The 21,312-nt window shown below is 33.9% G+C and overlaps 1 protein-coding gene across 1 annotated transcript in view; it reads right to left on the reverse strand.

The window, feature by feature from the left end:
* The window catches only part of LOC150102555 (uncharacterized), a 93,358-nt gene that overhangs the window by 60,101 nt on the left and 11,945 nt on the right, over positions 1-21,312 (reverse strand). The window contains exon 2 of the mRNA XM_090398703.1: positions 2,534-2,792. Within this exon, the coding sequence (XP_090254829.1) occupies positions 2,534-2,792 (259 nt within the window). The remainder of the gene's footprint in view (positions 1-2,533; positions 2,793-21,312) is intronic.

Below are 21,312 nucleotides of genomic sequence, written 5' to 3' on the forward strand. Positions count from 1 at the left end.
CCATGATGTTTTGAGTAAATAACTAGCTTACCATCCTGTCTTTTGAGGTGACCTTCTCCATTCCATCTGGTCTCTGTAATTCCGAATTTTAATAATTCTTAATTATTTTAAAAATTCTGTTAATAGCAAAAAAGGAACCATTTTAATTAAAACTAATATGTAATATGAGAATTAATGATTCCCTTCATGAAGTGTCTGAAAGAAACCAAACAATGTTGAAGAAAATGAAAATGCTGTACTAAGGTTTTTCATGCGATAATTAGAAAGCCACAGTGAAATTTTTATCACTTTTTTTTCAAGTAAAATTCTTGCACCTGAAGATACACTGTTATGCTTAAGAAACAAAACAAAACAGTTCTAGAAAGTGTTATGAAAAGTAAACCAAATTTAATTTATCTTACGCAAAACTTTAATTATAGAATCCATGTGTTTATTTTTATTTCTTTATTTATTATGTTTTAAATTGCTTGGAATATTTTTACTGCCTTAAAACTTCAGTTGTATTTGTTGAATTCAATATCTAAATGGTGCTGCACAACTCAGCAGGATAGCACATTACCGATGTTTAATGATAATTTAAAAGTTTTTGAATTTATAGTAGACTGTGGTATTTAAACTGTGCTGAGAACTGAGATGTTAATGAACGTCGGATATATGTACAGATTTTAATTTTCAGGAAGTATATACAACCTTGTTTAGAAGAGCTGTTACCAATTACAAAGTGATATATCGTAACCTAACAGAAACAGAATCGCGGTTTTTATTCACAGGTGCAGGAAGATCAAATTTTATCAACTTTTATACCTCCACATCTACACCTTTAAGTAGCTTGACAAATATTAAGACGATACTCAGTCTCTCGTCAAGTGCTCCCTAACATACTTAGTAGGATGGATTCAAGCGACCATTATTCACCGATTCGGCTCATCCGCTTCCTTTGCTTCCACTTGGTCACGTAAAGAAATCTAAAGGAGTCATTCCAACTAAATCCATCTCTTTTTACATCCATGTGTTTTATTATTTAGTAAAACAAACGAACTTCTAAATTTATTCCGTCAAGCTTTCAAGTTACCATCACGTGGAGGGACTTCGTCATCGAGCCGAAATGAGTAACTACATAATATCCGAAGGAGTGCAAAATTTTGTCGCATATTTGGTTGGCCGAGTGGATAGCACTTCCGCTCTAGAAATCAGTAAGGCATGAGATTGAATCTTACTACGGCCATTGATGTTTATCTTAAGGTGGAAGATGAATTTCATCGCCATGCGCGAGACTACCACCATCCTGTTTACTGGTGGCTTGAAGTAGCTTGAAAAGTTCCAAGGTTTCTGAATTATTTAACCCTTGGCTCACCTACCGTACCAATGCACGATCGGTCTATAATCTTCCATAAGTGGGAGTTACATTAAAAAAAAATACTTTCCCCTTCGATGAAGAACAATGGTCCATTCGCGTACTTCCATGTCAGAACACGGCACTCATCGGCTTTGGAAATGTCATCACGTTCTTGTTCCACCGCAATATGTGGAATTTTCAGTTCACTAGTTTGGACAAATTGTGTCTGTCAGGACTTGATGTTACTAGAAACTTAAGAACGTTCCCAACTATAGTTACTTCTCTAATGAGAAAAGAACATGGTTGAGAAATATGTTATCATCGTCTCCGCGATAATGAAGGATGTTCCACTTAGGTCGTCATTGACTTGTAATGTCTGCTCTAACTGAATTTTGTAAGTCTTAAACCTCTTTTATGCACAACACTGTTTACTATAGACTGTGAAATGCGCATTTCGCGAGTGAACCAAGACGAATGGATTTCTGTGTTATTCTTTATTCCTCTGGTGTGTTCCGTCCACCTCAGGAAAAAATTCCTTTGTACAGTAAGTGAAAACTTGCTTTCAGCAAGCCAGTGATAACACCGCATTTTCTGCTCTGATGCATCGTTGAATAGTATCATTCTGATATAAGGACATTCATGAACAGTGCATCGCGCTTAATATGTTGCTCAGGAAAGGATAACTTGCTCCGTGGGACACAAAAAATTTGCATTTGTGTTTCTACATTTAAGAGCTAAGTCACCTTAATTATTCCAGTATTTGTTTAAGAAATATATTATTTTGTTAATGGTAGTAATTCTTCTGTATAGAAGAATTACTACCTAATTACTACCTGGATTTGTGGTAAAAGTATATTGCATTAAATTATACGAAAGTCATTTAAAGCTTAATAAATGAAATCTTAGACATACCTCTAAAATAATGATAATTGGTTAAAGTATAATTAATTATATAATAATTATAAATGTTTAAACTTAATTTTAGATAAAATTATTAATATACGAAACATCCTAAACGTACAACAACAACCACATTAAAACTGAAAGAAAATAATCACAAAAATAGTATACAATTACAGCAAAAATAATATCTTGCTATGGTAGATTTCTTTTTGAAATCTCTTGTAATTGTATGCTAGAAATAGATATAATACAGTTCCCAGTGATATTTCTAATTTTCCTTCTCAACGAAATTACCTGTAGCCCAGTGGATACAAGAGTGCTTCTCGTTGTCCAGGCAGTTCACGTCTGCTCCTTCGCTAATAAGGAAGCGGGTCATAGGTTTGTTTCCACTAATTACGGAAAGATGAAGTACTGAATATCCTTCTGCGTCCTGGGCATCAATTAAGTTATGATCAGCGGCAAGGATTAACTCTGCACAAGAGATATTTCTGTTTTCCATACAGTAGTGCAGCGCTGTCTTACCTCCTCGGTCTCTTTCGCTGATCAGAAATGGCTGGAAAAAACATATCTCGTCAATAATGAGAGTTAATATTAGCGTGCTCATTTCAGAAAGAAAGGAAAGAAAGAAAGAAAGCAAAATATAATTACAAATAGCACGTTGAATGCTTGATCGAATGTATTGCACCTTGAAGAGCTTGAAATCTCTCTCTGGTTTTGATTTACTTACACGCATGGATTTCTGATTTTGAACTTTTTAATACCATGCAGTATTACTGGCGATTAAAAGAAGACTGCTCAGGATGCACTGCCTTTGCGTTATTTGTTTAGAAGGATCCGTTTTTTTTCCCTTGCCATTTATCCAGGAATTTTTTTCAAGCAAGAAAAATTGACCTGAAAACGATGCCAGTAGGCATAATAGAAATAGCAGACCAAAGCAGTTGCGCAAGCATTTAATGTTGATGAAGAAACCGGCATTAAATGCAGTACAGCGCAATACAACTTGAGACAAATTACAATTCAGTAATTCAAAACATGATAACCCAAGTTTAAACAAACATAACACAATATGTTTGCTTACACTTGAATGAAAGATTAAACAAGAATATAGTTTATTGTCAATCTCTGATCCAGAGTATCTTAATAATAAGTTGATACACCGTTTTGCTACTTGTATATGGGAAATATATGACTTTTTTGAACATTAATTCAGTCTTGGTGATTTCCCGGATCTAGCTCCCACTGATGAGACCTCAATAAAGTCGAAACCTGCCTGGATATTCACCGTTCCCATAATACATAGCATATACACGCCGAAAAGGAAGTGTATATGCTATGTATTATGGGAATTGAATTAATTTTGAATTTAAACTTAAGTTTAATTAATTTAAATTAATTTTAAGTTTAATTTAATTCTTTATTCAAGTGTAGGTAAAGAAAGTTTGCGAGCGAAGTATCTTCATGACTTGTATATAGGGACTGTTGAGGTCACACCAATTGACTTAGTATCGCATAATGCAAACCAACAGTCTCCATATACAAGTCGTGAAGATACTTCGCTCGCAAACTTTCTTTACTTACACTTGAATAAAGAATTAAATTAAACTTAAAATTAATTTAAATTAATTAAACTTAAGTTTAAATTTAAATTTAATTCAATTCAAATATAGTTCGCAATGATAACGAGGATGGCAATTAATTGCGATTTTATATAGATGTAACTTCGATGTTTTAATATGTTGAACATGGATAATACATCGATAAAATTTAACGTTTTTTTATACCTAATCAACACACGAAAACCCATATTAGTGGCCATGTGTGGGCATGAGGAATAGAAGAAAGGAGGAATCTGTTCACATTTTGCTTGAACATTGAGGGTTGTAATCTTTGGGGAAGGCAGAGTGGGGGCAGACTATTCCAAAGGACAGAAGTAGATGAGATGAAGAATGAGGTGAAGTTGATTCGTTGAGTTTCAAAATGGAGTGAACTTGCATAACTGGATATTTTTAATGCTCGCTTTGCTTCTGTGTTTTTTTTATTTACTCCGTTTCTTCCCTTTTCCCTCCTTTTTTTATTTCGCAGGATTCAAAAGTATTTGGTAATCTTCCTGTATTATCAACATATGAAAATTTTCAAACCTTAATATTGCGAGATTAATATATTATCCTTAATGTAGACTATTCATGTGATTATTCACAAGCATTATGTAGCATCATTTTTAGGATATGTTCACGATTTTTTTCTGATTCATTTTAGTTATTCACTATTTTTGAATAATTTGATATTCTGATAACGACATCTTTCATTATTCCTGTTCTGTGCAACCAGTGGTCTGAGAACAAAGTAATGGAAAATTTTCATTTCCTTAATACGTCATGCTGTAGGATTTTTAATGTAAATCAATTTTTAACGCGTGCGAATTGATGAATTAATGAATATAATTAAAAATATTTCATTATATCAGAAATTTTAGAACCATTAACTACTCTTGATCCAGTTTTTTTAAAAAAATAATACAGCATTAGATGCAAAACATTAACATTAACATTCTTTCATTTTATCCCCAGTGACAAGATATTTTAATACAGGAAGATAATGAAAAGTTTTTGAGTCCTGAAACAAGAAGAAAGATTCACACGCACGCACGCACGCACGCACGCACACTCACAAACACAGAGAGAGAGAGAGAGAGAGAGAGAGAGAAAGAACACATCGAAATTAGCAAGCAATTTGTATCCTTGTTACTAAAAACTATATATGTTCCCAAACGTACGGACTAGAAAAGTGGCTTTTTAATAAGAAATGCAGCAAATCCTATTGAAAATAAAAATGTGTGATCTTTTGAAAAGAAACTATGTCGAAAAACTATTTGAAAATCTCTAGAAGTAAAAATAATGGACGGGAAATAAAAGGTTTTTAAAAACAAGAAACAGACTTTTTTGTTTAGTAGGATACTCATTTTTATCCTATCAGGACTTCACTTGGTAATTATCACTTATTCAAATTCTTGGTATACGGTTCTATCTTTGATCAATCTTGGAGACCATTATCAACAGTAAGGTAACTAAGAAGATTTCTTGTCCCATATGCGTTTTCAAACCTTGAATTCATGTAGTTTTTATGTTGGAATGTTGTAAGTAATGACTAATCCTGATCAATCACTTTGCCATTATTATTATTATTATTAACCCTGCTCTCTTCTGCAGATCCCCCCCCCCACCTCAAATATCTCTAACTGGGATTAATTTCGTTGTCTACTGTTCAGGTATGCAACAAGAACCAGTTATTTTTTTTCTGTATATCAGCCATCTTCTCTAATGATCCATTAAATATCTCTACTTCTTCCCTATCCGAATCTAATGTGGGACCATACAGATCAATCATTTCCGCTGTCTTCATTTCTTTCCCCGAATTTGTCAGCATCATTCGGGTTGAAATTTGCTTCTATTCAATAAGCTTTTCCTTACGTTGAATACTATAGGTAATTCCTTTCAGTGTTCTCTAATTCATAAAAAAATCGCCTTATGATTTAGAAACTCACTTATTTAAGTTTTTTTTTTAATCTCACTAACACTGGCTCTGTCGGCTAATATTTATGTAATTACTGGCTAAACTCCACTTCTTTTTCATTATTGCTTTCTAAAATTCACAGTGCTAATTTTCATTTCTGCTCCAGTAGCCGAATTTTCTCTGTCGGCCCTGATTCCCAAATTGCGGGATCCTTGCAAAATCGGGGGAACTCCCTAACTTGCATGACGCCTAATTTTGCAAGGATCCCGCGATTTGGGAATCAGGGCCGACAGAGAAAATTCGGCTACTGGAACAGAAATGAAAATTAGCACTGTGAATTTTAGAAAGCAATAATGAAAAAATAATGTGATAGTCAAGCTAATTACAGTTATCAGCATTAGCAGTAGTTTTAGCCAATTTCTGCTAATGCTGATAACTGTAATTAGCTTGACTGTCACATAGTTGTCTAGTGTCTGTCAGTCGCACTCTCAGGAACGGTAACCTGCGGAAAATCCGAGGTTTCTGGGAGGAAAGTCGTGGGACTGACTGAAACTGATTCCTCAGCCTCGGTTAAAGAGAAACATTAAAATTTTTAAAAGGAACTTAAAATTAGTATTGTCTTCAATTAATAAATTATAGTTAGCTTAGGATGGGAAATCTTGTGATTGGAGAGAAAACAGTCTATTAGTGGTTTAAAAAGCGTTTTCCACATTTGAACTATTCAAATATTAAACCGACCTTGTGTTCCATATTAAAGAGAATAGACAAAGCGTTCTGTGTTATTCAACAGAACCTGTAAGCTTACTAATTTTCGTATTTCCAATAGTTTTGCCAATTTAAGCGTGTCAAATATTATTCAGTGAATGTATCAGGCATCTTACAAAACTTGCAATAAATTTAATAAACCTTAATAACGTATTCCCTATAAAGAAAGTGTAATTGGCTAATGATAACACAATACGGTGTCATGCGGGAAAGAATTAAGAGCAAGTTCAGCTATCTTTTGGAGATTATATCTGCAAAGTTTTTTCTTGTTATTAACTAATTAAAATTAGAAAGAACAACAAACATTTTAAGAATGGAATCTTTTGTACAGAAGACTATTTGAAATACGGAAAGCATAACATAAATTATGCAGTTTCATTTATCACTCTTTTGAGTAACATTTAATATGTAATTTTGATATTTTAATTTTTATATTTCGCCATCAATCTATGTCATTTTAATTCGATGAAGCGTGCTTTTCTGGTTGATGCTATAATTTTCCTAACTATGTAATTTACTCTTTAAGAGAAAATTATATGCTTAGAAACTCAAAAAAGAAAAAAAAAAGGAAAGAAAGAAAAAAATTAGTGCATTGAGTGAATCCATGGGCGTTGTCCTACAAAACTTCTCATTTAAATTAACTTATTATCCCCTAAAGATAGTCTTACATGTTAGCCTGTTTATCATCATGTTATCATATGTTTGAAACTTATACAGGCCACAAGTTACATTTTTGTATCTTCATATTCTTTATAATGCTGCAATTTGTGTCAATCACAGAATTAAATTAATTGTATGCTGTTATACCTCCACCATATTTTAGTAATAAAATATAGTTACAAAAACTCAGTTCTGTTTTCCACAGAGAGAAGTTCCGCATGAGTGACAAAGGTTAACGTAACGCGTTTTAGATTTTTTTTTTTTTAATTTTATGAATGATTGCGTATGTTCTTTCGTCCGTTTTCATCATGTAACAAATTATTTAGCTTGAATGGTTAATTAACTATGCATAGAATAAATATAAATAATAAAGTGCATTGGAAAATTAATGCAAAAGAAAAGAAAACATTTCCGATGTTTAAGTAAGAAAAATGTTGATTTGTTGCATAACAAATTTGATAGATCTGCGATACCTGCATGGCTCAGTCGGTTTACATCATTATTTTTCTAGAACCTACATAGCTTAGTCGGTATCAACATTTCCCTTTGGTCAAAATGACCTGCGTTTGAAACTCTGCCACACCATATGGAGGTAGCAGAGTTTCCTCCCGGAAATTCGAGTTTTTCATCCCACTAATAAGCAAACCTTCCAAAAGAGCGCGCGCACGCACACACACACACACACACACACACACACACACACACACACACACACACACACACACACACACACACACACACACACACACACACACACACACACACACACACACACACACCAGAGAGAGAGAGAGAGAGAGAAAAGAAACTAGATAATTTTGGCATCTTTCAGTATTTTCATTTTAGTTCTGTTTGCTTCTGGCTTTATTATTGATTGACACACACACCATAAGAATATATACTGACTTAAATAGGGGAATTCAGAATGAGGTCATTAGGCTATTACGCCATTATTCTTTGCTTTTGAGCAAAGTAATGAATAGCGCTCACTGGTCGGGTCACTAACGAGAACACTCACATGAGTAAAAGATGATAGCCTGATAACATACATTTCGAAGGAAAACAGCTAAAAATGTTTCTGAATATAAGTGTTATTTTGAAATTGATGATTGGTTTCAGATAAAGTATTGTAAAACGTTATCAAAACGAAATTGAGCAACAGTTGATTCTGAGGCGCCCAGTCATTAACTTGTAAAATAGTATTGTTTTACTTTAACCAAGCTTGGTGTTTATTGACTAGCGTTAATTTTTCTTACGGCGAAAAATGTACTTTATGAAACTTCATCTAAGAGGTACCATTGAAACAGAGCACGAACGAGTTCCCACTCCACTTTATCTGCCAGAATCTTCAGAATTTTCCCCCAAAGATGCGTTGATATTGATGTTTTTTAAATAATCCCATGAACCAATACTGTCTAGAATTCAAACTTACTTTCCATGTCACTTCAGAGCTTCCAATACACAAGAAGTAAGTAACGTCAAACCGTGCGATGAAAGTCACTTTTCACTAGAAGACAAACAAGCACATTGCCGTAAAGAGATTCGAATCCACAATCTTTAGTAGCAAAATTAGTAATGCTGTCTAGGTTATCAAAGCATGTATAATTAAATTAAAATGTACTTTTTAAGGTATTATCCTGAGTATCGAACTTTTATTGATACCTCAAGGCTTTCAACTCGGAACATTGTTTAAAAGGAAGGAAAATAAATATTCATTATTATATTAAACCAAATAGTCACATAGTATGATTGTCTTTGAAAATATGAAAGTTTTTCTTTGAACTTTTTGAAAGCGAGCAAAAGATAAACAATGAAAATGCTGACCTATGACATGAGATTTTCGGTCTGAAAGACGCAAGTTTTTCTCTACTGGTTATTACTGCTGCTTTTTTATTTGAAAATTTTATTTGTTCTTACAGCCCTCTCGAACTGTCGGTTGTTATTAGAGATGGAGCAGAAACTCAGAATAATATGATGCCAGCAATCTGGGAGATCGTAATATTTCTATCTTACGTAAAGTAAAACATGACTTGAAAACTAATATACCCGTATACGATTTCACTTTTGACATAGTTTCTTTAATCCCATTTTTGCTTCAAATAATTATCTGTCGTGTGCTAAATTGCCGTTCCTGTTCTGTTTAAATGATGATCAGTACCATAATTAGCAGTTTTACGCATTTTTAAATACTAATAATACAGAACAAACTTTCTTAATATCTTCATTTTTAATATAGTTCTATTGCTGAAGCCATAATTTCCTGCTAATTTTCTCCGAAATCGCATATCCATAGTCTCCAGCATTTAATCATGTGATTTGTTTATAAGTGAATTATGAAATCATACATTCGACCACTGCTCTATCTATATGTTGATGCTTTGGTGTTTACTACGATTTCTAAGTTGTTTTCCTAATTTTGTTCAGCAGGCTCTTGACCATCCCATCCTTTCTTATTTTACTGTCTGTTCATGTGTCGTTTTCTTCTGTCGTTTCACTTTTAAGAATCAATTAGATTTTTTTCTGTTTTTTTTTTCAACCTTTTCCTATTTTTGATCTTTTTATTGCTGATTTTTAGCAATAACTGTTGCTAAAAATTTCACCCATGCCTACAGCGGGATTCGAACTCCCAGCCTCTTGTTTAGAGAGCAGATACGCTAATAACTCGACCAACCAGTTTGGTAAATGTTTCAGTATGTGATAAGACGAAGGAAAAAAAAAACTCTTACATATAAATCTTTATTGTTTTCTTAGAAATGTTTTCTCTGTTTGTATTAAAGTAAACAGACAGTGTATGCTCTGGAAACTATAATCATTTTGAATTCACTTATTCTTAACTTGACGCTTGCTTGCCTGATCACTTTGTAGGAAACCGTTTCTGTTGTTCTAGGCATTCGACATTATTTTCCATTTTAGTACAATGAGGGCAATGCATCTGACATTCGACCTTTTGGCCGAAGCTTTTCAATTATACGGGTGTAGCCACTATGAAAATATTTCTACATTTCAAGTTTCAGAAAAAAAAATTTTCTATCCAATATTGAAATATACTCAGTACTGCATAGTTTGTTTAATAGTTTGTCAACAATACATTATCTTTAGTTTGGTAGTATTCTTTCCTCCATTTTTTCAGCAGCTTCACATTTCGTCAATAGTTAATCACTTTTTTTCCATATTCTTTCTAATAGATTTTCAATAATTATACTTCTCTTTTTTTCCTTTATCGGAGAATCTCACTTAAGAAACGTTGAGCATTTTGGATTTTAGTATTGTTAGATTAGGTCCGATAACTACAATTGTACTTGTTGCTTCGCTTTCCGCAATTAAATTATTTTCCAGGAATTTTCATATTTTCATAAATTTCATATTCTTTTTAACGTCTTTGTCTCCTTCCTGGATCCTCCGCTATCTCAGTTCCCACAAATTCTAGCCTACGAAATTTATAGAAACTTCAAAATACGCATTGAGTTCCTTTGGGAATTTTACAGGCCTTTATTGGATATTTGAAATAAGTTATTCAGATTGAATATAATGTTCAGTAAAATACATGGCTTGCAATATTTATTTGTGAGTTTTTTGTAATACAGAATTCTACACACGGACCTTTCCGATCTTTATCAACCGCTTGTTGTTGAAAGTATAACGAGATTTTTTTTTTTGGATAAGCAGAACACTCAGTTTAGAATTAGCATAGAAAATATAGCCAGCTTGCTATCTAAATAGAACAAAGAAAGGTTTCTACAAAGAAATAAATTTACTCGTAAATTTGAACCAGTGACGTACTTTTTCCAGGATTTATAAATTTGCGAAATAACTTTTCTGCTCTGTTTTGTAATCAACCAGAAGTATAATTAATTCATTCTGGAATTCGAATTTGGAAGATCTTGAAAAGAACTGTTTTCGGTACCCTGCATGAAACTATTCGCAGATTTAATGTTTTTTATTTATTTAATTTTTTCACAAATATGTGTCGTTTTTTCCTTGGACCTTCCATATTCATATTTTCATAAATTTCTGATTTTGGATCTGAATTTCATCCGGAGGAGAGAGACCAAAATATGGCATAACAATTATATACCAATTTTAGGGGCAACCCTGAAACCGATTCATTATTATCTTCGAAGAAATAAAAAGTATTTTTTCCACACACACACACACACACACACACACACACACACACACACACACACACACACACACACACACAGCACTGTTCTATAATTAAGAACCGGCTCTTTCCAATCAACTGGTTATCTGATTCTTATTTAGTTATGCATAATAGTCTTTCCGTTTTTATTCTGCACTTTGTTTAACGTCAACTGAATTGTCCTCCATTCGTCACGATAGCATTAAAAGTAATTAGCAGCACGCTGTTCATTTTAATGTGGTCCATCAGTGGCGTGTGAACGTTTTTAAACAGATTAATGGTTGTATAAGCCCCACTGGTCTGCATCGCATAATCGTTCAAAGCTTGGTAGTCTGGAAAAATAATTTCATGCGAGGACACAAATATTGACATTTGCTGACTCTGGATCAGGCAAAGGTCGACGTTTTTGCATACAGCAACACTGTCACATTTTCTCTAATCTAGTAGCCGCCATTACGCCGCTAACGATGGCCTCGCTTTCTTCTGCTTTATTTAACTATGCGACGTTTGACAGGTAATCTTTCATGTGGGTATCGTAATCACGTAACTGAGGAAAAAGGCGAGACTATTATGTCTTACAGAGTAAAGCTGCCAGCATGGGTGGAGTCCTGAATTGGTGCAAATAGAAAAAAAAAAAAAAACTATATTTTGGAAGACAGCGAGATGATTTCGTGCAAGAAAGGAAGTTCTTAACATTATCTAAATTTCAAATAACTTAGTAATGAACTGAGCTTAAGAAAAAGGGTTGAAAATAGGAAATGGTTCCCAATGGTTCCTATACACACACACACACACACACACATCTTTTTTTTTTTTTTTTTTCAGTAACTAAAGTTTCTGGTTTCAAATGTCGATATTACCATGAATTGGTTACACCCACCCACCCATTTGGAGTTATAAATAGTGCCATAAAAGAAATATATACTTAATATACGGTCAAAAGTATTCGAGTAGAGTAGCTATCAATAGAATCCATGCTATTCAGAACATTTATAAAATTGGCTCAGCCGTAATGAAAACCAACCCTATGGGAAAGATTCTTGGCCAATTTACAATAGCATTCAGCTGGTATTTTGTCCTACTTATTCTTCAAAGTAGTAGTTCCATAGTTGAAGTAGGTCGTGTTGACTGTGCCTTGATCCAGTATTAGCTCATCCTTCTTCCCGCACATTCATTGAAATCGAGGTCGGAGATGTGCAGGCCAAGGCAATGTCGTAAGATTATTGTCACAAACTAGGTTTTAAACAAAGCCTCCTCATAAAGTAAAAAGTTATCATGCTGGTTTAAGTAAGAATCACCTCGTAATATTACTATAGTGTAAACGTTTTATTTTTTTAGTAGTCCCATATATTGTTTCACTTATGCACAACTACTAAATGACTAGAATTGAGGTTAGTTTGGGTCCAATGACTGCTATATCACCAGACGTAATTATCACATGACAAAGAGTCAGTAGGCATGATTTAACTAACCTGCAATCAAGTTTACCAGTTACTGATAAAAAATAATGTTTCTTTGCATAGACCAGTGCACTATCTTCACAAGGGGAATATTTTGATTATACCACAATGACCATAGATTGATGCATGCTGTTTCCTCCATAGTCTTATTCTTGCATCAATGGAAATTTGATAGCGTCTGTTTTGCTAGTTTTATATATGACAGTCTTAATTCTCCATAAAAGTAATTTTTCTTCTTTTTCTATGGCTTCTTCTTCTTAATATTTTGAATATAATTTATATGAACCTTTCATTCAAGTAGTTATACATTTTTCTTCATATTTGTTCGTATAATAATAACTGGCTTTGCTCTTTCTACTCTACTGTGGATTTCTGTCTAGCTAAATTAAGTTCATAAATTGACTAATAGGATAATCAGTTAAGAATGTTTAAAGCTTACCAGTGCAAAACCTGATTATGAATTGTTTCTAATTACTGATAACAAATGGCCTATTTAGCATACGCTTAATAATAGTTACACGGTGATCAGCATTCATTATAATAAAATTGTGTGACAGTAACCGTGCTAAAGTAATAACTTCAATTTAACATAAACCAAAATAATTACCAGACGATTTTTAGCTTTAACAGTTCAGTTTATTGGAACATTAGCAACCATCCCACAGTGCCAGTTCTACAATTTTTCTATTATTCATGAGCAGAATGGAAGAGGAAAAACCGGACATCAATAAAATAAAATATTTTAAAGTAGAACTTGGGAGCCTTCATTGATAACATGGTCGCCCATGGAATTGTCCGTGCTTCGAATATACTCTGCTTCACTAAAGGGATATCCATTTGCTATATCTCAGATTTTAGGCGCCTAAATAATTCCTGTGTTTTATAAAATCGTTTTACAAAATCTTTCCTGTAACGCAATGAACTTGAAAATAATACTGTTATTTTCAAGTTCATATTCTATGAACTTGAAATATTCTATATTTCAAGTTCATATTCATAGAATATTATATAATATTCATAGAATATTAACAAGTTCAAGAACCTGTTAATATTCTATGAACCATAATCCAGTGGGTATCGATGATTCTCTTTGGTTGGAAAGACTTAGTTCGAAATACGTCTAGGACAAAAAGTACCTTTATAAGTCCCCTGAACGATTAAGATGAGCTAACCGATCCCATAAGGAAGTTCAGGATCTTTCCCCCCAAGAAACACCGATTTTTTCATTCCTCATAAGTAGCAAACCCTCCAAAAAACACACGCGATTAACAGACTTCAATACAATGGCCTAAATAGCCTTAGCTTCGCTGCTTTTGCCACGATTCTAACACATAAACAGCTTAACTTTTCTACATCGCTTTAGCTCAGTTGAAAGAGAACGACCTTCTGTTTAGTTGGAGGATTTAGAAATCACTTCTGGAACGGTAGCAACAGTTTCTAGTAAGTAATCAACTGAAGATGAATTAGTGGTCTCATACAGAGACGGCTAGTTTTTTCTCTTTCGGAAACGTGGGGTTTTGTAAGGGTAGATTGGTCCAAGAACCACACACGCAATAATCAAACATAATCACCAGAGTAGTGCTTACGTGATACATCGAGAGTTTCCTTTGATTGGAAAGTGAATCCACTCTACACTGCGAAGAACCGAAGGACTTCTCAAGTGAACTTGAGTTAGAGGTCACAGATGCAGAATTTTTCCTCCTATAGAACAAAAAACCATCTGAAGAACACAGCAATTAAACAAACATAATGTACGTAACTTAATTTTCCCCGTAATATCAGGCAGTTAGCTAGCCAGCTGGTTGTGTGTGCGTGCGGGGGGAGGGATATAACGACTCCACCAGCGGACTAAATTCAGAGCCCCATTTTCTCCATTTTCTTCGATATCAGCTTCCATTTAATATTTCTCATCTCGGAATATAGATGTTGTTTTTGTTTCACATAAATTTTATTATAATAAATTTAATAGCATCAGGAAACAGTGCAATTTAAATTAGTTTTATGAAATGATGTTTTAAATTTGAGTGGATGGTATTAATTTGCGTATCTTTCCCGATGTAATTTATTGATTCGTGATGTAAATTAATTATGACAAGAGTAATGCGTAAATTAATTATGACAAGAGTAATGCGTAAATTAATTATGACAAGAGTAATTATGACATGATTTTAATTATGACAAGAGTAATGCGTGTATGAAATATTGCTAACTAACTAGCGAATGGCGCTGATGCGTATTAGAACTTTTGTTTGTTAGGTTGTTTCCTTCCCACATACTGGGATAAGATAATGCACGAACTGAAGACATTAATATTCATTTCTGTTAATGCCAGTCCTCATAATTAGCTAAATGGTTTATTATTATGCCATTGTTTCCTGGCACCAATGATATGAGCGTTTTTCTGAACAGACCAAACATATTCTGGCACACCTCTTTTCCTAACCGTATGCCTCTTATGTATACCCAATCCAAGGAAAGACGTCTTCCTAACTACCACAATAGTTTCGCTGTGTTGTAATTGCAAGTTATTAACGACTCGTGTTATCACATTTGCGCATTGTTGGTTTATCAAACTTCAGTTTCCTCTTGTGGTTTTTATTTGACCACGCGGGACAAGAGAGAGAAAAGTAGTGTGGATGTAAAAAAAAAACCATGCTGATGTTAATTCGACACACTTTCCATATTCGTATACAAGTACTTCCTTACTCGCTAATCGGTCCAGCACTGAACCATATTTGGGATGTTATATGTTTACATTTAACAAAAATACAGTTTCAAGTAGGGTCCTTACAAGTGAGGAATTAATATGCACTGTGTTTAGATAATACTGTTTTGTGTCACTACGCCCAGATGTAATAAATACTTTCTGTTACACGAACTTTTTTTCTTTATAAACGTTTTTCAGAATTATTACAGATTTTTCAACTAACGAGTTATACTTATATCATACAAGAAAACTAGTTTGTTTTATTTGTCATTCGGTTTTAAGATGTTCAGCAAGTATTATGACTAAAAATAGCTTTCAGCTCCAAACAGAATCGATCACAAACCAGCAATTTAGTAGGAGAAAAGCAAACCGTATCGCAAGGAAGAAAATACGAAGATATCTTTAAATATTTCTGTGAGTGACAGGTTGATGGGGTCAATGACATTATGACAGAGGTAGAAATCTCAAAAAGTCCTTTAAGCGATGTTCATTGCTTTGGTACACTTTACAATACTCGCAAGAGGAAAATCAATTTCTGCGATTTTTTTCCCCATGTTATTAGTCAATTATTATCTGAACCATCAGATCACATAGCATAATTCTGCATTACTAATCTCTTTACAGTTTAATTAAAATGCATACAGAATTTGCACTAAAGAAAATATAAATTTACATTCATATGAAAAAAAAAAATATATATATATATATATATACTGTGTGTGTGTGTGTGTGTGTGTGTGTGTGTGTGTGTGTGTGTGTGTGTGTGTGTGTGTGTGTGTGTGTGTGTGTGTGTGTGTGTGTGTGTGTGTCATTGAAAATGAGAGAGAGTGCCTCTCGCGAAGAAAACACATCTGAAAATTTAGAAGGCTAGCAACTGGACACCAAAATGTCCTCCACTTCTATTTTGAAGGGTAGTACAGAAGACTGATAAGTCTAGTTTGAAATAATGAGCCATGAGTTCAAAGAATCTATACGTCTTTCAGTTAGTAGTATGCTGCATAAGGAGCTGCACAGTCTGGGTTACTACGGTAAGACGTGATTTTCAGACCCTGAACCAACAGTGCCATTCACGGCTCAGACTGCACTCGTCTGAGTGGTCCACAGAGTGCTAAAAGTCGGAGATGTGGAGAGAGACACGTTCTATCCTTTCCCCCATTTGAATTGATGAATGCTGGTAAGATGCTAAGGTAACTCATTATTTTCCAGACTGCATCATCCCAACAGTGAAGTTGGATTTCGAATATGTGATGGTTTATGTTTCTCTTAATTATCAATCTTTGGTTTCAGTTAGTGAAAGGATTAATGTGGTCGAATTGCTGTCTACTTCTGGATAATACAATGCGTCATGTATTATAGCTCTTATTGAACATACCTGTCCCTTTTTACAGAACAATGCGCCATATTACAGGTGCATATGCGGAAACATGGCTTTAGAGAAATGATTTGGAAAAAACTTGACTGTCCTGCATTGACATAGTCAGGCATTTTGGACCGGTCAGGTATTTTTCCACTCCCGTAGGCATACTTTGCCTGGGGTAGTGGAAAATGTATTTCGGCATATATTATATAGCGCATACACAACTCATTCCAGAAAACAATGTTTGTCTTTCTCTTTCTCCAGAGATTTACTGCTGAATCATTTTTAATCTGTGCGAATCCCGGATTGCGCAAGTACTCTCTTAGAGGATATTCTTATCGCATCTAATTTTCATGTCTGTTTCTAAATGCTCCCTTAAAATTGTCGACGCTATTCAAGAAAAAATTTCCTAGAGATTAGCATTATTCATAATGTTATATGTCCTTGAATGTGTCGCCACCTGTTATATCAGTTAGATATAACAGGTGGCGACACTATCCATCTCTGAATCGAACTAATTCAAATTTATGAAATTTGAATTAGTTCGATTCAGAGATGGATAGTAAGAAATGATGTAATAAAAAGGGATGTAAGAAATGATGAATTTACGAATTTATCATTTCGTATGGTAAAAGAAAAGCGGATTGGAATTTTTTTGCGGGAAAAGTGATTGAATTTAGAAACATATTAATGTTTCGAAGTCGAGAGGGAGTTTTCTGGAATATTAGTATTTTATGTGTACTGAATTTTTATTATTAAATTATATTAATTTAAATTTTCGGCTGTTAAGGTTTATGGGTGAATCGAATACTTCACAGTACATGTACAGGGAAACATTTACTTAAAACTACATTCTTCGCTGGTGCATTTTAGGAATTTTTTTTATTTTAACAAAAAAGCAAACTAAATAGAAAGCACCCTCTCTCTCTCTCTCTCTCTCTCTCTCTCTCTCTCTCTCTCTCTCTGTTTCTATCTTGCGAATGTCTAACATATGAGAAATAGATACTCGCATTTACTTAAATACGATTCCTTTTTCACATGACTTATTAAATGGGTGTGGAATAGGAATGCCATCTCTAACGCGAGCTTTCCTAGTAGCTTTCAATTTTTACAGCTATGTTTCATGAAAAATAAAACTTCTGCAATGATTTGCTAGTAGATAAGCGATCTCATTTCTACACCTATTAATAGGATTTTATTAATTATTTAATAATAAATATAGTAAATGCATTAATAATACATCCGGAAAATTTAATCCATTACTTTGAATAATAGGACAATGAATTAAACAAGAAACGCACATCGCGAAACTAATTTAACTTTATACTACCCACCTGATTTTCCAGGATTTTTTTTACTTCGATCTCAGAGCCTTGTTGGCAGGCAGCCATTAGGCTGCTTGGCGACGCGGATGGAAGTTCCGGATGTAACAACGGCGGTAAGGCGGTTTCCATGTCTTGCACAGATGTCGATAAGTGGAAGCTTAGTTTCATATAGCAGTCTGTCTCGGTTCATAAATGGCCATTCTGAGGGGGAAAAATATTATTACTTTATTTCATTAACTCACTATACTTTAAAGTCTACATTAATTATTTACTTATGGTAGGTTTTCTAGGCTTCATTCCAGACATGAGTAATTGCGTTTTAAGGGAATAAGGCAATATTTTATGTGGCTGGTCTAACAAACCCCGAGATTTCTACTTATATATTTACCTTATTTATCGAATATCTATACCGACAGTAAAATGTCATATAGCTTATTTCTTAGAGTATCATGATATGCGTTATGATTCTGTTTATGTTGCCTATAACTTCCAATATTAAAGGATATAATTTTAATTTAGTAAAATATTAATTCATTATAAATGTAAACACTAATTAATGTAATAGAATTCATGTTATTGAATATTGTGCATAAACCACATTGTCGAAATTGTACTATTTTCGTATTTAACCGCTCTTTTTCAGTAAAATGAACTTTCAAAAGAAATAGTTCAGCATTTCTTTCGAAAGCTCATTTTTATGGACAGAAGTTACGACCAGTAGTTTTGAGAAGGAACAATAAAGCATGACTACTGCTTTGACAAGATGCAAATTTCATGGCTTTGTTTCTTTCAGAATTAGTTGTTATGAGTGTGCTGACAGTTTATTTGCAACTGTTTCACACTACATAAGCAGAAAAAGGAATACGGAGATTTGCGATATGCTCAGTTCTTCAATTCAGCAGTCTTAGTTTGATTTCATTATTTGGAATTACTGCCGAAGCAGCTAAGGCTACGAGGCCAGTACATATTATTTCTATTAACTTGCGTGTATGTTCCTAGTCAGTTTGCCTGTTTCGCTGGATGAAAACTCCTATTTTCCGAGGAAAAAAAAAACAAACTCTTCTGCCTTCGTATGAGATCGGCCTCACCTTCAGTTGAAAAGCCTTATAAAACTTCCTCACATTCTAGGCGGGATTAAAACTTCGGTCTTCGTAACGTAAAGGCAAATGTCACATCTCCCTTGTGAATGCAGTGCAAAGGTACTTATAACTGTGGCACACTTTCTGACGAATTAAGGCTTAGAAAAGGATTGGAATTTAGGGTGAAATGGAAGATAGATATTTTCAATATGTATGTAAAGCGTTCGGTTCATCAGAATTTGGATCAAAATCCAACCAAGAAAATAATACATAGATATTATGAAAATCATCCGTGCTTTATAATGCGAGACAAACATGATGCATTGCATGTTACTCCATGAGAAAAGAAATAAGCGTCAGGCAGGTTGCGATCTCAATTGTCTAGAGGACAAACAATATTCGCAGTGAGAATGTTGTTTGTCCCTGTCAGTGATCCTTCTAAGAATTATTGATATGGACACGTGTAAGCATTAAAACTTTACTAAAAAAGATGATTTTGCTATTAATAAGGACAGTCTGATTAAAAAAAAAGAAATTAAAATTCTCAGAGCGGTGGGTGGCATTAAGAGAGCAATACTACAAACGCATTTGATAGAATACGACAAAGATCTTTAAAGATAATCAAAAAGATAAGTTGTAAGATGCGTGTGACATGAGATATCACAATAAGCACATCCCATCATTAAGATGAAAATTTAGAAGGATTACTTTTTTGATTTTATAAACAGCGTTGGTAATCGAAGAAGTGACCGAGTTTCTCTCAGGAAAATATAGTATAATTTTGCATATTTGTAAAATAGATCTGAATGGTTAGAAAAAAGTCTGACATTTTCGAATGTAATCTAATTCTCTTTGCAGTCAAGTAAAATTAGCTTTTCATAGCCATTGTCGCTTAGAGTAGATTCACATTAGGAGGATAATATTGTATACAGATAATATAATTACAAATAATATTGTAATTAATTCTTTGTTAAGCTATATACGCGCAGAACGTAATCCCTCTCCTTTGTACATCATGGCTTGGACAATTTGCTCCCATACACATAGTACATGCTCCCTCGCGCGCAAATATCTTGTCACATTACTTTACACCTCAGTTCTCTCTAAGTCGCAGCTAGATGAGAAATGGAAGCAAAATTATTTGCTAACTGAAATCCACCTACATTTGTTTGCTCTGCTTCAGCTAAATTAAGACCAAGCCCAACTTCCTTTGCATAAAATGTCTTCCCCTTTCACCTTCTTAATGTGTTACGATCAATGGTTTTAAGTCTGTCTAGGTTTCATATAAACCTAATTGATGTTCTGATGAGGAGGTTAAACCTGTCTGCATATCAAACCGTCTGTGTCTCTTGCACTTATTTTCATCTCTGGCCTATTTGATGATGAAAAATCCAAGTTTCCGGAAGGGTAAAAACTCTGGCACCTCCATATCAGGCCGACTAAATAACTTTCTGACTAAATCACAAAATCCTTATAAAGGTTTTGGGCTTCACAGATGGGATTTGAATCTGAATCGTTTTAGCCAAAGTATATCATCGTTACCACCTGGGATGCTGAAGCTCTGAAATGAAAATGCTCTTCTTCTAATTATAAAGTATAATGTTCTGATAGGCACTAAAAATCATTAGTTTTACTCAAATATTTACTCTTGACTCATCATCCAGTATTTACTCCCTGAGTCATTATAAAAGGTCTCTGAAACATAAATATATGTCGATCTTATTTTCGAATCTCGATATACTGTATTAGTTTTTAAATACTAACGTGGAATTTAATTAATATAATATTTAGGCAAAATCGCTAATTTTAGTAGCATCATGATAAATGCTTGGTTGTAGTTGTTTTGAATTACGTCCGAGGCAATTAAGCTGTGACATACACACACACACACACACACACACACACCAATTAAGGGTATGTTTTCTTCGTTAAAGTTTATTTTTGTGTGGATGGAAAAACCTTTTGTTCCTCTCTGAGACCGCCTAACTCACCTTCAGATATGAGAAAAAATAGAAAAAAACATAACTCTTTTTTTTTCGTGGTGGGAGTCGAGCGCAGGTCTTTCC

Source organism: Typopeltis vanoorti, chromosome 10, assembly GCF_054136105.1.
Source record: "Typopeltis vanoorti isolate ZY-2024b chromosome 10, IOZ_Tvanoo_1.0, whole genome shotgun sequence".
In the NCBI taxonomy this organism is placed as follows: Eukaryota; Metazoa; Arthropoda; class Arachnida; order Uropygi; family Thelyphonidae; genus Typopeltis; species Typopeltis vanoorti.